At 39.7% G+C, this 16378-nt stretch overlaps 2 protein-coding genes across 2 annotated transcripts in view; one reads left to right on the forward strand and one right to left on the reverse strand.

Moving 5' to 3' along the window:
• The window catches only part of LOC134824516 (thioredoxin domain-containing protein 3 homolog), a 54158-nt gene extending 40983 nt beyond the window's left edge, over window positions 1-13175 (forward strand). Inside the window, exons 2-13 of the mRNA XM_063836450.1 lie at window positions 5991-6133; window positions 6402-6521; window positions 7159-7256; window positions 7424-7528; window positions 8284-8411; window positions 8946-9037; window positions 9306-9411; window positions 9561-9682; window positions 10023-10226; window positions 10854-10993; window positions 11259-11334; window positions 12240-13175. Of these exons, the coding sequence (XP_063692520.1) occupies window positions 6008-6133; window positions 6402-6521; window positions 7159-7256; window positions 7424-7528; window positions 8284-8411; window positions 8946-9037; window positions 9306-9411; window positions 9561-9682; window positions 10023-10226; window positions 10854-10993; window positions 11259-11334; window positions 12240-12599 (1677 nt within the window). The 5' untranslated portion in view covers window positions 5991-6007 and the 3' untranslated portion in view covers window positions 12600-13175. The remainder of the gene's footprint in view (window positions 1-5990; window positions 6134-6401; window positions 6522-7158; window positions 7257-7423; window positions 7529-8283; window positions 8412-8945; window positions 9038-9305; window positions 9412-9560; window positions 9683-10022; window positions 10227-10853; window positions 10994-11258; window positions 11335-12239) is intronic.
• Window positions 13176-13190: 15 nt separating this feature from the next.
• The window catches only part of LOC134824557 (pre-mRNA-splicing factor SLU7-like), a 31012-nt gene continuing 27824 nt past the window's right edge, over window positions 13191-16378 (reverse strand). Inside the window, exons 10-12 of the mRNA XM_063836471.1 lie at window positions 15530-15768; window positions 14022-14120; window positions 13191-13675 (exon numbers count right to left, since the gene is read on the reverse strand). Coding sequence (XP_063692541.1) covers window positions 13493-13675; window positions 14022-14120; window positions 15530-15768 — 521 coding nt within the window. The 3' untranslated portion in view covers window positions 13191-13492. The remainder of the gene's footprint in view (window positions 13676-14021; window positions 14121-15529; window positions 15769-16378) is intronic.

Below are 16378 nucleotides of genomic sequence, written 5' to 3' on the forward strand. Positions count from 1 at the left end.
AAATTAAAGGTGATTAACTTTTACCTCTTCTGATATTTGTTCATTCGATTCTGATTAGTAAATGACATTAAACATATCGGAAAGATCGTTTCATAAAGATTTTACTTTCAGTATGTTAATTGCAGCACGCCTTATAAATTTACCGTTACTTTGATAATATTATTCATTACAGCTCGATTAATTTGTTCCGATATTTATCGCCCTCGATCAGTAACATGTAATTACCGTATTTTCGAAATGGTAAACTTTTTATTTGTCCACAAAAATTTCCCATTTCCATCGAGTCAGACTCCCTCCACCCTGGTGGTACCAGGTCATTCCGCCACATATTACAAATCCTGAAGTAGTATTCTCATTCAGAAATTATTGGTTTGTGATAACATTTCATCGACAATTTCTGTGATTAGGACCGGTAATTCGACCTAGTATATATGCGAGTAATGATTTATGTGCGCCACTTATCGATTTATAGCGAATCAATCAAAACTTATCAGGTCAGGTGGGTGAGCCCTTTGTCTGAGCCTGTCAGTGCTAGGTCATGGGGTTTGTCACTGCGTTAGACTGAGGCCGGTCTAATGTCTAGAGTCAAGTGGACAGGGGAGATAAGGGCCGCTCATTCTGCTAACTCGTTCCAGTTCTAGCTCGCCATTTCACGCAGATCCTTCGTCCGCTAACAGACGTTCGTCTTCTCCCTAGGGTTTAGGAATCCAGATAGAAACTGTCACTGCTTTCGACCCTAATTTAGTCTGACGTTTATTTTGGTATTCGTGACAGTTTAGAGCTGTTGTTGCCAAGTGTTTCTACAGAGACATGTATCTAGGCTTGCTGATTCAATTCCTATAATTAGACATTTTAAGTCTTGATTTTATCTGATGATTGTACGAACTCTGTGACCTGGACCTGTTTTTAAATCTTTGATAAGTTTACCCGGGTTCACTTTCCGATTACTATTGGCGAATTCACAGCGATGTTTAACAAAATGTCGTGTAGATTCGAGATGCCATGGCAATAAAATATGCGAAGCTTGACAGTATATCTAAGTCGAACTCAAAGGGGAGCGGACATTTTACCTGCCGACTCGAGGAGTTAAAAATTAGGTTTTAATGTTTGGGATAGGTTTTGAGTAGAAATATGGTTAGCTGTACGGGTTGTTGACTAGGGTAAGAATTGGGATAAATCAATCAAGGTTTGGGTTTGGTCTCTGCAAGAGCGCTGTGCTTTGTTTTTCAGTTGGAGGTGAAAGGACGTGCACCTATCTCAAATAAGTTAATAAAATTTACTTTGTTGACAAGTTGTTTTCATGGTCCATTAGCCATTAGGTACGCTTGCTACCGTTAAAAACGCCCATGAGATCACATTCTTCTAAAAATTGCACATTTTAAAGATATTCACCAAACAAAATCCGCCAAGTGCATGCATGCAGTGAATGACTGTGAACAGTTCCAAAAGCCTACTGCCCGCCCGTGATACTATTAGTTATGACCTTTAGCTATTTTATGTGTTACTTTTATCACCCGCCACGTAATCTGGGAATTCACACTTCACAGCTCGCTGCTCCGCCATGATCTGATGCTACTAGTACTTGCAAGCAATCATTAGTTCCCTGGTCAGTTGTGTGAGGGTTCCCTTTCTCCGACCTTGAGTTAGAAAATAACTGTTGATAATGATATTAAATATTTTGATACATTATCTATCAAATAATATTTATTAAATATCGATCTGCATAATATGATAATATTATTAATATCGATTTTTACTAACCCGTCTTTGGTGGCCTCCCATGCGAAACCAGAGCAGCTTTGTCATATTAATACTATTTTAAACTCCACTTTTCTACTGAACCCAGATTTAACCCAGCTATATATTTGTAGCTTAGACGTGTGATCTGCCGAGTCTTGTACAGCGGATCACACGTCTAACTTATAAATATATTAACCATTTTTAACTTGTAGCAGACTATTTGTAAGTTTGTTCTTAGCTTTAAGGCCACAGCTTCGTTTGGAGTTTTACATTTCATTTGATTTAGCACATTTTTATTTGGGCTAGTATTTTGTTTTACATCCTTAGGCTTATCTGAGTCAGGGATGACATGCAGAGGACTAAATTATTGCAGGTATTACATATTAGGAGGTATAAAAACTTAAGGTGCACGTCAAACTACGTGCACCTATATCAAATAAGCCACCTAAATATTTTTTGTTGACAGCTTGTTCTCATGGCGCATTAGCCATTTAGTACGCTTTTGAATTTTTAAAACGTACATCCGATATTTAGTACAGCATATCTTTTGGATAAAATCTTTGAAGTGCAGTGTTTTTCAGGCAGTAAAACTTAATATAACACAGTTCTTGAAGTAATTGCTTCCCCACTAACAATTCTTTGGAATTTGCCCCTGCCACTATTATATTTATACTAGAGGCCTTCGTCCTTTTTACAATTACTGTAATTATCCCGTAGACTCGTCTCTAGACACTTCAGGGCTTGTTAGACCTGAACATTTATTGGTATTCCGAACTTGCAGTTCCCTTTACCGGATGATAGTATTAAAAGAAGTAACAGTTCGTTTGTGTGTTACAATTGCAGCCCGCCCTGATAGCATTTGTCACGGTTTCAGGTCTAGTGGACCGGACAGAGTTCATGATCAAGTCGCTTTTTCTCTTTTCAAGTTGCTTTAATATAAACATTTGATAAGAACTTAATCACTATGATAGGATTTTGTGGTCAAGGAATGTCATGAATATGCCCAATAATAAGCCGGTCGCCTAATCAAAAAGCCGGTCGCCTAATCATAGCTTTGTTGAAAGCTAAATTTAGTCTGCAATGTTAGACTTTCAGTTGACCACCAATAAGCATACTAAAACATGGCGCATCTAGTCTCCCTTATAATAGCCGATCACCCTTATAAATGACAGGGTTATCAAGGGTGATCGTCATCGATAAATGTCATTATCAATACTCCGGGGCTGCCCCTTCGTTTTTCCTGGAGTAACCCTCACTACACTAGTATGTGATTGCCGTTTGTGACGCGTTTAAGACCAATGTTTGTTGAGTGTTTGTGGCCAACTATCTCCGTCAAAGTGTTTGAATATCCGAAGCCGGGGAGCCCCCTTTTGTGCACCTTTGCAGATATCGATTAGACTTGCAGTCGACTGGACCGTCCAGATAGCTGCAAATTTGTGAGATATATCAAGAGACGGACCTGTAAAACATTCCGACCACGGGGGACTACAAAACAGAACGGCTTTTAACACCGTGTAGTATCGTAATATCGGGAGCCTGCGGGATATTGGCAGGTCAACTGTCCTCGTAGCCACGGTAATGCTACGTTTTAACAACAGTACAACCTGGCAGTACAGTTCTTCACCTCCGTTAAGAGGCGGTCTCATTGAAAAGTAGTAAGTCATCCTCTCGTCTTTTGTGTAGCTTCCTTCAAATTGGATCACTGTATCCCTGTCTATATTCATATTGTCAGTTTCTCATTCTTGAACCCATTTCAAGTAAACGAGTTTGAACTTTTCTTTGATCCGTTAGCAAAATTGAAGGTGCTAATAGCCAACTTTTTGTTAAAATCTTTTAATCAATCACGACGCCCTTGACTTTTGTCACGGACCCGTTTCGACAGCTTTTTCTCTATTTTAAAATTGGTTCATGCCAGGTTTAAAAGACAGTTCATTGCCAAATGGCTCGAAGCTGTTACTGAACCCTGCGTTAGAATAATGAATACATAAAGTGTGAATTCCAATGACCATGCGCAGTAAAGCTACAGCTTATAAACCTCGATACCGAATGTAATTTGTTAGTTACTGATAACTCACTATTATAACTCACGGCAGATTACTTGCCGTTATTAACAGCGTCCACTCTGGACACTTTCAGTAAATCAGTTTTCTCCTTCCGTGTTTTCGTTCTCCTATATATTCTGCACTCTGATGACACAACTACACCACCCAGTTTTAGATATGATCTGTCATGTACAATATCTCGTCATTACACATATTCTGTGCGATATCTCGTCATTACACAGCTGGTAACAACCCTGAAATTACTGGAATTTGCTCTATTTAATTTGGGGCATGACATGAAGTAATTGAGGGGTGTTGAGGTTACCGGTCGTCTACTCTAATAGTTAGGGCAATATGCATAGCAGGTGTACAGATCACCCTGAGCAGGTAGCATTAGGTAAGGTACATGAGGCGGCATGTGAACTAGTTAAACGCACCAGAATACCCCTGCCCGGCCTTGTCCGGGGTGTTCGCCTTGTTCTCCACATAACCGCTCTTATTGGATTTATATCGAATAATTAAATTCTAATGTTGGGGAAATTGCTAGGTCTTGAGTCGAGCACTTATTGTTTGTCGTTTAACACATTTTGTTGTCTTGTCACGCTGAGCTCAGATGTACGTACTTTTAGCTAAAGCTTGCGTCTTAATACTTGACAGTCCATATTTGGCAGACCAGGCCCAGTTAAACCCTAATAGTCTAGCCATGACCCGTCTGAGTTTAGCTCACAGGACTTGAGGTAAGATCTGGTGGTGAAGTGGCCAATTAGACCAGATATAGGACACGGGAGAACTCCCAAGACGATCTGAGAGAAGCCGGACAAGGATAGAAGAGAGGTGGAAGTGAACAGTTGGAGTGGTGTTGGTAGATGGCATGCTGCCTCGTGCAGCAGTTCACTAGCTTAGTGCTGGACAGCTGGTCCCTGACTCCTACACCTGACCTGTCCAGACCTGGCCAGGCGTGACGGCATAGTTAGACTGGTCTGCTCAACTATTTAGCTAACTACCAAACTATCTAGCTCGTCACTTCCAGATCATATCTGCTCTGCTTTGTGCTGTTGTTCGTGTTTGGTATTTGGTTTGTTGGGGCGCACTTGCATTTGATCTTGATCTTTCTGCTTTCATTTCACAATTGTGTTGCCAACCTTCAGAGTGTAAGCTGAATAACAATAGAATATTTTGTGCGGCAATACTCATTAGGAAGCTTTAAATTCAGTCATCAATAAACCGAGATAGGCTTTTGTCGACACCATTGTTCCAAAACTGTTCAACTGTGAAATTAATAAATAGTATTATCTAAATCTAATTTCTCGCCTATTCATTTTAAATGGCGCCTATTAAGCTTTTAAATGATTTATGACACGCCCAAGCAAATTCATATTCTTATTTCTCTTTTCTATTAGCATTACTGACTTGCTCTCAACTAAACTTTAGCTTGATTTAAAGTGATATGAAAGACAAATGCTCGATATTCTATACACCATTGTGAAAAGATAAGAATTCGTCTTAAAACGATGTTCGGATTGAGGCTGGATGCTAAAACGTTTTCATTGTGTGTTAATTTACTGCATTGTCGTACAAATAATTCCCTTCTCTCACCAAACTACCATTAATTTGATGCCGTTACTACCACTACAGTGCGGATTAGTATCGCGTGCAATAGCATGCGCACCAGCGCTGGTCAAGCCTATTTATTGATCGTTGCGTGGCAGTCTTGATCATTTTTCCATACTACGGCATTATTTTCTCCGACGAAATTTTATGTTTTCCGGTTTAAACTTACTTTATATCAGATACGAAAATATTCGATTAGGTAGATCATACTTTTAACATACGTTCACTAAACTCTCCTTCCGGCCATGTTCATTCACACAGACCCAGTATGCCGAATTGCTTGGACATAATACTTGTTAAATGTTCATTTAATTACGGAACTGCAGGTGTTAACTTCCTTGTCTAGTCCCGATTACTGACGGGCCCCAGGAAGCCCCAGCTTCTATTTCAGTCCTCCTGATATGACAATATATTCTCAGATTCTTATTAAACACATCTCATAGTCAGTCTCCGATAATTTAAAAGTATTTCTCGCCTCAGTTTTACTTTTTATCATGCCATTGTTCTTTTAATGTGTGTTTAATTAGTCATTATAAAATATAAAATGTTAAGCCTCTAGTCCTTAGTTAGATCACTACTAAACCACACTCATTGAGCAGGTGAATATTAATAATATGTCGGACGATAAATTTAGCCGAAGTACGACAACCAGTGGGAGTAGCACAGGTGACGACAAAGCCCTCATCAGGGACCACGGCCATAAAACCCTTCTTAGCGGATACAGCTTTAACGAATATGAGGTGAATATCACACAATATCACATATTATCACATATTATCACACAATATCACACAATATCACACAATATCACACAATATCACACAATATAAAGTGAATATCACACCATGTATCCATGGTAAATCAGCTTTTGGTTTTAGGGTTTATATAACTGTTGACAAATCACATTTTTCTGGAATAAAGTACATATATTTACACTTTACAGCTTGTATGTTTTATCTGTTAACAATTAAATATTTCTCTTCTGTTAACATTTTGATGTCTCTCCAGGTCGACGAAGTGTACAATATTATGGGCACAAAGAGTAGAGCTACAGTTCTCATCTGTTTCTTACTCAGCTTATTTGGAGAAATGTTTGCTCCTTTCGGAATTATAGCTCCATTATTACAGGTGAGCTTTGAGACTCGCAGAGAGGTCTGAAATCTATTAGCGTCTCGTTCTTATAATGATAAACGGGGATAATTTACAAATCAGTCAAGACTAGATCATCAGTTTACCTTGTGTTCTAGTCCGTCTTTATCCGATTATTTAGTTTACTTGGTCTACTGTCACCCCATATCACAACGAATCACATGAGCAGTATCGTCAAAAATCTAATATCTTTAGGTCAATAAGATTTTTACAGAAAAATTTGCCGTTTATTGCCGCGTAATTTGTCAACTTTATGAGCTTTTTTGTGGGTCCATAGTTTCGTGGTTAATTTCACGGTCTGTCTAAGTCTAGTGTCTGCAGACTCCCTACTTCAAGCTTATCTGAATCTCCGACTTGTCCAGAGTTTTGCAGTGCAACTAATTGGACTTATCGCCAGATCAATTTTTAGAGTCAAAATTGTAGACAACATATCTGATTGACCGTTCCAGTGATACGATTTTCGCTCTCATGAAGTAATAAAAAGTTACATACCATAAAACAGGGTCAATATCTTGTAGGCTGGAAGGTGTGAGAACTGAGAACCCATACTTCTTTTACTGTGATTTAATCAGGCTGAAATTGAAAGGTTTGCTAAAAATCATCTCTTTTTTTTCAGGTCGAGATTCCCGAACCCATATTCTTGTCATCAGACCAGAACGAAACAGACATTTGTAATGTCTCCAGGAGTTCTTGGGTATGGGAGAATAAACACAGGTCAGTTAAAATCAAACTCACTTTTACTTTCTATTACAGGATTTACAGAATATCTCACAAAAATTCAAACCAGAACAAATTTGATCCATAAGATAAATCCTAAAGATTTTCCGAAAACCCAACCATGGCCATCTGTAATCCAAGACCTAACCTTAACATCCTCTCAGGTCGATTGTAACCGAGTTTGAACTGCAGTGTAAGCCAATGTACACTAACTTAGCCAGCGCAGTTTTCTTCGTGCCGGGCATGGCTCTCGGACTTTTAATTGCAGGGTAAGTTCAAGTTCTATGTAGTTCTATTCTCGTTCAAGTTCTATCTAATTCTGGTTCTGTATAGTTTTAACTACTGTAAATGCCGAACTAGTCGGATCATTGCTCGCCTGAGAGCAGTCTTATAAGAGCAGTGAGAAGTCGTCCTTCTGTGGAAGTCCTGGTCTTGACCATCTAGTTTCCTGGATTGTACGTGTTTTGTACGGGTTGTCAACTGTAACATGTCCATCGGCCGGCAAGGTGATCACAAACTTATATTTGTACGATTTTTGTGATAAAGAAAGATACGTGCCTCTTTTGTGATGTAGATATTGGAAGACGTACATAGGGTATTATAAGACAGATGACCACATACCTGTCACACACATCTTTCCAAAATTAGCCCCATTTTCTCTAAATAACCTAGAATGGACAGTGATATAAGGAAAATGAGTTGTAGGACTTCTGAAATGCTGTAGAATGCGGCCCATACACAAAGCATTTGACAGTTGTTGGATATTTGGATAATGACATTACATGATCTGGGTCCAGACCCTTCTTTTAACATTTAGACCTTTATAGTCGCTATAGACCGATATAATACTAACGACAACAAGACACGCCAATAACTAGACGAAACTAAAGAGACCAAATCCGCCCTTTCACTCAAATTTCAAGGCTACAAGTCTGTGACTGTGTGCTTAGTTAAGTAGTTACGAGGCTGTGTGATAGGTTCCACCACCATGGCAGTACAACTTTATAACGAGGGTTATTTACAGGTACTTGTCGGACAAGTTTGGACGGAAGAGGACCAACATAATCCTCATGATGGGATCTGCTGCGTCTAGTTGTGCGATGGGCTTCTCCACTTCCTACGAGATGTTCCTCTGTTGCCAAGCTTTACTCGGTGAGTTTGTGTTCTGAAGAACTTAATATACTTTAATCTAATAACCTAAGGGGTTTGTAGGCGAGGAGTAGCGATTATTATGCGGAGTAGCTGAAACTAGATCAAGTGTCAGACAAGAAATGGGGCAGTGCTGACTGCTGAGTCGTGCTGAACTCGACTGTTGTTTATAACGTGGACTAAGCACTTGTTTTTGTCGTCATTACTAAGTGACTGCTCCCATTTCCGATGTAAAACTACAGATCTGTCTGATATCTAGTGTTAATGTGATAATACGTCTGTAAGCTGTTACATGCTGGAATCCACTGAAGTGTCGATATGAACGATAAGAGTTTGATTCTCTGCATTGTCTCAAGATAACATTGAATCTGAACAATACAAAAAATGTTGACCTTTCTTTATGGCAAATTATCGGAAACTTGAAAATAAATTATTCAATTATGTTTATCTTTTATGTGTCGTTATAAAAGAGATTGTGCTCCTTTATAATGTCTTTACAAGTAATTGATTAAGTTATTAAACAATTACTATGCCCAGGATTCACGCTAGGCGGTACCATGGTCACCAGGGTACTGTGGATGTTGGAGTTCGTCACTGAGTCTATGAGACCATACGCTTCTGCTATTTCGGTAAGTTTTTACTCCTGATAATCTACTCTAAATTCATGTTAATTTCACTGCCAGTATTTTTGATATGTGACGTGATAATTGGTCGAAACATCTGCAGTGATGTACAGGGCTGGTTGTGGTAGTTGGGTAGAATGTGGACCAGATCAGGTCTGTAAATAAAAAGGAGGGTGGCGTCGCGTGCAGAGCATTACTCTTCACTTATCAGCCGATCAGTTGAGATTAACCTGGTTACGTAAAGCAGGTTAGCTGACAGGTTACACCATTTCAGGCTCAGTTCTTCTGTTTGGGCACAGCACTGGTACCACTGGCAGATTACTATTTACAAGACTGGAGGTCCTTGGACTTTATTATCGCCGTCTATTCTGTGCTTTGTGGTAAGTGAACAAGCTATATTTACACATTCTCCGAATTCCGATCATTCAAGTAAAGTTATAATCAACATGCAGCTGATCACATACACAATGTTTCCATGCCTTAAGACGAAAACAGCAAGACACTTTGACTAACACTCGCTAACTCTCAGTTTTGATGATGTTTTGGCTGCCCGAGAGCCCACACTGGCTGGTAACAAATAACAAAACCAAAGATCTTCAAAAGACCATGCAGAGGCTGATCGACATAAACCGGTCTAAACTAGATCTCAAGGTACGTCTAAATTTATATCCACCGATATCTCCGTCTGTCAACTATTAGTATTACTCGAGCCCCCAGTCCCTGTATTCAGGATACAGGCTACTTTGTATTCCACCCACGTTCATTGATGACCGATTGGGACAAATTTGTCAATATTACCAGATTCCCGAATTTGTCAACATCTTCCCCAACAACTTGTCATGATTGTGCATAATATTTACCATCACCGATTAAATTTGTCTCAAAAGAGTCTGACTGCAGCATGAAGTAGCCCACATTACGACCCAACAGTCTCCAACATTACCCTTTCATTTCCTTCACAGTTCACACTTTAACCCACTGTACCCCTCAGGATATCAAGATTATTCCAGTCCCAGAACACAAGGAATCAGGAAACATCTGCATCATCTTCAGTGACATGAAAACCTTCGCTATTGTGATGGGGCTTATCTACCAGTGGTTCCTCACTAGTTTCCTTTATTACGGGTTCTTCCACATGGTGGGGACTCTTAACGGAACTGCTCACTGGAATATTGCTATTATGGGAATCATGGAGGTAAGACGAACACTCCAACTTTGTTTAATATACTTTAACATTGTCCCTTATCTTTTTAAAAAGGGCATTAGGCGCACCCTATTATGCAATATGCGCTTGCAGCGATGACAATATGAATGAATAGCCAAAGCACCTTTTTCAAGAGGCAAAAATTACGATACTCGAAAATGTTTATAGTCTACCAGATAAGTCTATTGGAAGTACTTAGTACTAGACAGCTTATAGACAAAAGTTTTATCTCGCTAAGGTTTCGAAAGACCTGTAATTTAACAGTTTGTCAGCACTTATTGGAATTTGTCAATAATTATTTGAAGATTATGGCTTTTTTCACAAACACTTGACAAACTACGGGTTTGAAACTCCCATAAACCAAAAACTTGACAAAATCAAGCCCTCTTTTGAGAGCTACTAGTCATGACTTATGGGTTGACTAGTCAACCCATAAGCATGAGCAGCTCAAATGAGACTGGTTCCTGCAAACTTCTTGGTCCATCGAAAACTCAAACTTGACAGCCGACAATCAACTAAATTTAAATAGATTTGAACAGTGTCATGATCAAACCGACCTGAATATTTGAGATTACTTTCAACTTCTTCTATCAAATGATTTAATAAAACCTTTTTCAGGGACCGTGTCTGATCGTAGCTGGACTAATGACGACAAAACTGGGCCGAAAAAAGACCATGTTTTCTCTGCTGATCATAGTAATCCTCACTTGTCTCCTCTCCCTAGTAAACTACCCCATCTCATCCGACTGGGACCTCAGGTACGTTCATAATCTACTCCTTAACTCACGTCAATTTGAATCACATACTTCTCCATTCGCACCACGTGCGAGCTGGCTGTATTTCTCATTCAGCCAGCAGAATTTCCGGCTGATTACTAAACCGGGGTATGATAGCGTCCAGCTCAGTAACGTGCATGTTCCCTGGTTCCCAGCTCTGCTGGAATTAGGAGTACAGTGTGTGCTCTGTGCTCGCAGGTGCCTGTCGCAAAGATGGGCCAGATATCTAACGTTTTAACTTTTTCAGGAGAATTTTCTCGTTGATTGGGTCGAAAGCCGGAAGTGGACCGATGTTCTTTGTTGTGTACATCCTTACACTTGAGGTAAGGAAATTCTTAAATTCTTATGTTATTCCGACAATTTTAGAGCTGGGATGATGTAATTTGGATCCCGATATATTGATTTACTGAATCATTTCCTGTCTACTACTAGACTCAATGCCGACTGACTCTTGATATATATAATATATATATATATATATATATTATTTCCCCGCATCATGCATATGGATTAGTAAGTTTAAAAAGGTCCAGGTCGTTAGCATTTAGTCATTGCGTCCAGTAAAGATTACAATTACATAAACAGCCATAAAGAGAACTGGAAAATGAATGACCTTTAGCTACTCGAGTTAAACAAGGGGCCTGGGACAGGCGAAGGTCCTACAATTTGTAGAATTGTCATGGAAATTTCTCACGAGATTACGTACATGGAGCTTATGGTACTTCGATAGATTACGAATTTAATGTCCACTGACCGCTTGATACTGCTCTGATAAGATACCGCCGCCCTAACTGTAAGCATGAAATTAAAATTTTGAATGGCTGCTCTCCGGAATTTGATAGATCCACATACTAATCGGGTATAATAATGGACAAATTTAATTTGATGAGGCACACAATACCATATATTGTTAGACGGCCCGTGACTCCGAGCTGACTTGCAAGGAATCGAAAAGAGCGAAAACTCCGGTCACCCTTCGCCACCTCCATGTACCTTAGGATTACATAATAGGTTTTTGTCTTTATGGTAAGAGGCCGCTTAGAAGCGCTTCATAAATCATCAGGAACCCTCACAAGTTCGCACTAAAATGGTACCCGAATCCTGTACAGATACAGATGACAACCAAACGTAAACGTATGCCCTGAAATCTGACAAGTTAAACTGACTGAATGACTAAACTAAACTCTAACTTCAAAGGACCGTCCAAACTAAACTCTTATATTTTCAGTCGATGCCCACGTCAATCCGATCTATCGGAATGTGCACGTGCTCCCTGATCGCGCGGCTCGGGGCAGCCTCACCGCCCTTCTTCTTGGACCTGTGCCAGCAGTATTACAGCAACCTCCACTACCTAGTTTACGTGGGAATGTGTCTCATAGGACTGGTTGTCACGTGGTTCCTACCAGAAACCAAAGGTGAAACTCTCAAACAGACTCTAGCCGAGGGAGGAGCTCTCAGACCCAGAACAATCCCCGAAGTAGAATCTACTCAGACCATCAATAAAATAAACTCTTCCAGTGACTGCAGCCTGGAGAATATTGAATCACCAAGGACAGATCAGAAGTCAAGCGACTTCAGAATTGTATAGATTTATTTTAAATTTAGTTTAACGTTAAAGACGTATTTAAATTATGTGCAGATTTTATTAAAATTTATTTGAGAATTTAATTGCTTTATTGAGAAAGTTTAATTTGATGTAGACTTTATAGCTGTCGGCACACTGTAGGGCTGACAGCGCCATGTAAATATTTTCAAGTCTGGACGAGCTGAGATACATTTTAACTCTGAATTCTTAGATTTTACCTAACTTTTAGATTTTATTTATTTACCTCAGAGTAGCTTAATGTTTAATTTTGAGTAACAAACTAGATTTCAATAGTTTTAGAGAAACATCGCTTCAAGGCAATTACAAATGAGAACTTTTTCCCTTCCTTCCTTCCTTCCTTCCCATATCAAAAAGCTTTTTGTGGACCATGGTTTATCACTGATGAATACCTCATTTCTATTTTCTAAACTCCCGAGCTTAACCAGTTTCCTGAAGCCGCTGATCTAATTAATTAATTATACCATTTCTGAACGATGTGATAATTATCTCATTTGGTGTGAGTTAGTCGGGTTTGTTTTTTGTGTTATTGTTTTTATTGATTTGATTTTTACAAACACAGATATGATCTCCGAATTATTTTCGTCAAGAATTAAAAATAGCCGTTCTAAAAACAGAGTCAAGAATCAAGATAGAAATCGTTTGAAGCAGACAAAATGTATTATAAATCTGTCATCGGGCATTAAGTTCAGTCTTTACGGCTCAGATTTTCTCTAAAACACCGACATCTAATGTCGAGCATGCACCAGACCTTGAAAACAAGCTGGCTAATGTGTGGCAATTAGTTTGACATATTGGTGGTTACTGGACTATACAATGTCTGATTACGCCAAACTATGCCTTTGCCTCTCAAATAAACAACGTCCTTCTCAAACATCTCAGGTTTTGTCATCAGTAAATTTGGACATGGGGTCGCTGGCCATGTGCTTCCTTAACTTCCAGGCCTCCATCTCCTCCTCCGTAGGTCCTTTATCCACCGCCATGGAGTTGTATTTCCGTTTCCGTTCGTCTAGTCCCTCAGCAAGTTCTGCCGCCTCCTTACTGTCTAGCTGTTCAAGTACCTGCGACAGGGTGTAGTCAGCACTAAATCTAGTGTAACACTCCAGTGATCTCAGACTTAATGTCGCCGTTATATGGATTAAGGAAAATCAGCAGAACACTGCGGTCACCACTATAACTATAGGCCTCCAACTAACCGTGCAATTGCACTGCGAACTGTTAACACAGTTACAATGGGGTCATCTTAGAAAAATTATTAAGTTTAAGTCGTTTTTTCTACTCCAAAATGAAGTTAAATCAAGGTCTGCCAGACTCTTGCCGGAAGAAAATTATACTGGTAAATAAGTAATTAAGTATGTAAATCTATACAAAACGCTAGCTATAACACAGTATCGAGAATAACAATACCTTCTTGAGTCTCTCCTCTCTGGCTTGGGGATTCTCTCTATCCTCCAGGGTCTTCTGCTTCTTCTGTTTCCTGACATCCACCATCTTCTCCTGGTGCATCTGTGCGGCGTACGTGTTACGTAACAATTACAGGAGTAGTCTCTATACTTAGAAGTTGCAGGAGGATTAAAGTAACCGGCTGAACAAGGTATGCAGACAAATTCCGACTAATGACCAAAACTGACTACCTTACTCGGGATTATTATAACCGGGATAAAGTGGTGGGTTTTGGAAGATTCCGCCATATTTTTCCCGGTCAAAAATTTTACCAGTCATAAAAAAACCCGCCGACTCAGATTATGGGGTTCCAAGGAGGTGGTGATCATCATATTTTACCTGAAGTCTCATATGTGCTAGAGAAGACTTTTGAAGCAGTGGATGGAGGGCTGTAACTTTATTGGCGGTTGCTACCCTAATTTCGTTATAAAAATCACAATTTGGTTATAGAAATCAGATTTCAGGGTGGACCGTTATTCTCACTTCTCTTGCCCATGAAGTGAGTAAACTGTGCCACTATTTCATGGTCCACGGTGGATTGATTACTGGAGCAGTTGAATATGCAAAGCCAAGGCGTTCCCCAATACCAAGCGGTGGGCAGGAAATTAAGCTCCGGCTGACCTTTAGAGCAGTAGCCCCATTAGCGGACAAAATGAAAGTCTTGTTAAGACAACAATACAACTTCGAATTTGACGGTCAGCAGCAGGGGGATATCAATAATGATAATGGAGGGGACATTAGCGATAATGAGAATGAGAATACGCTTTAATGAAGATTTTACTTATTATTGCTATAGATTTATTTTCCTTTAAATACTAGACGTGTCTTTTTTTCTATTTATGAGTAATATCAGTAACTGTAAATTGAAATAACTTCTTTAACAAGTAACAAAAACAGAAATTTCGGTTGAAAATTTGTTGACCTCTGAAAAAAAACTTGAAAGGTCGGCCACCGGTAAATACATGACCGGGATAATTTGGCGGGTTTTGGGAAAGTCCGCCATATTTTTCCCGGTTATTAATTTTCCCATTCATAAATTAACCCGCTATAATATTCCCGAGTAAGGTAATGACCAAAACAGACTAATGACTTTCTAATTCTTAACAAGGACGGAGCAGGTGCGATCATAACATGAGCCAGGAAGTCAGGGCACTGCAGCTCTATGATCTGACGAGTAGGGTCATGTCAAAATTATTGAGGGGTTTAAGGTACTTATATCTAAAAGGGGCCGAGTTCTATCAAGATTATTGATGGGTTCCGGTAATAACCTCTATTGAGGGCCGGGTCCTTTTAACATTGTTGGTAGCCATGGTAGGTTTAGTACTTACCAATGTATCAAGAGGAACCGGGTTATATCAAAATTGTTAGTGAGTTTAAGTGCTAACCTCTCAGAGGGGCCGGGTCCTATCAACAATGAACGGGGACTATCAAGTATCAACATTGAATTGTGACTATCAAAATTGTTTACTTACCTCTATCAAGGACCGGGTCCTATCAACATTGCTGGTAGGCTTAGGTTCAGCAGGAGCAAGCTGAGGAGTATCAGCCCCAGATCTGCTGGCAGCCCCCACACAGTACGCTTGTTTCTGAACAGCACGGCAGCACTTGTAGCCCCATTTGCCGCTCTGGAAGAAGGAGCCGTACACTGATGTGTGGCCGTTAACGTACACGTCCTCCTGGTATTTGGATTTTGGTACCACTCTCTCCTGACCTGAACAGTGGAACAGGTATTCAATTTAGAGGTTGTAAAAACTTGGAAATTCGTTTAACAAGTCACATCGATTGAGGTTTACAGCTCGTAAGTTTTCCAGTAATTCAAAAATTACTGTTAAAAATTGAAGTTGGTATCCGTGGTATTCTTTCTTGGGACACCTATTTTCGAACGTCCTGACAGACTTCTGGACTTCATTCAAAAGAAGTCGTATTATATCATATAGGTACAATATGAAAGTATGTTGAATGTTGATGAGTGGCCAGGGTTGTGAAGCAGACAACTAGAAATACCGTTAGTTTGCCCACTTTAAATTAAGCACATAGGGATGGTGCCCTAATATTGGGGGGTTATTAATTAAAGTAAAACTCTGTTAAAAGGGTATGTGGAGCGGAGTGGTACTACTAAAGATGAGCCCTGAGTCTGCGACAGATAACGGCTGGACTTGAGATGGAGGTTTGGTGATTACAGACTTGTCCATGTGTCCAGACTTGATGGAGTGGTCGGTGCGAGGCGATATTATTGATAGTGGTGCTTTTTGTGTTATCGTTGATTGAAAAATCAATTAAATGTTAAATTAATCTCCTCTGAGTTAAGAGTTGGCGAGGCA

This window comes from Bolinopsis microptera, chromosome 1 (genome assembly GCF_026151205.1).
Source record: "Bolinopsis microptera isolate Bmic1 chromosome 1, MBARI_Bmic_1.0, whole genome shotgun sequence".
NCBI lineage: Eukaryota > Metazoa > Ctenophora > Tentaculata > Lobata > Bolinopsidae > Bolinopsis > Bolinopsis microptera.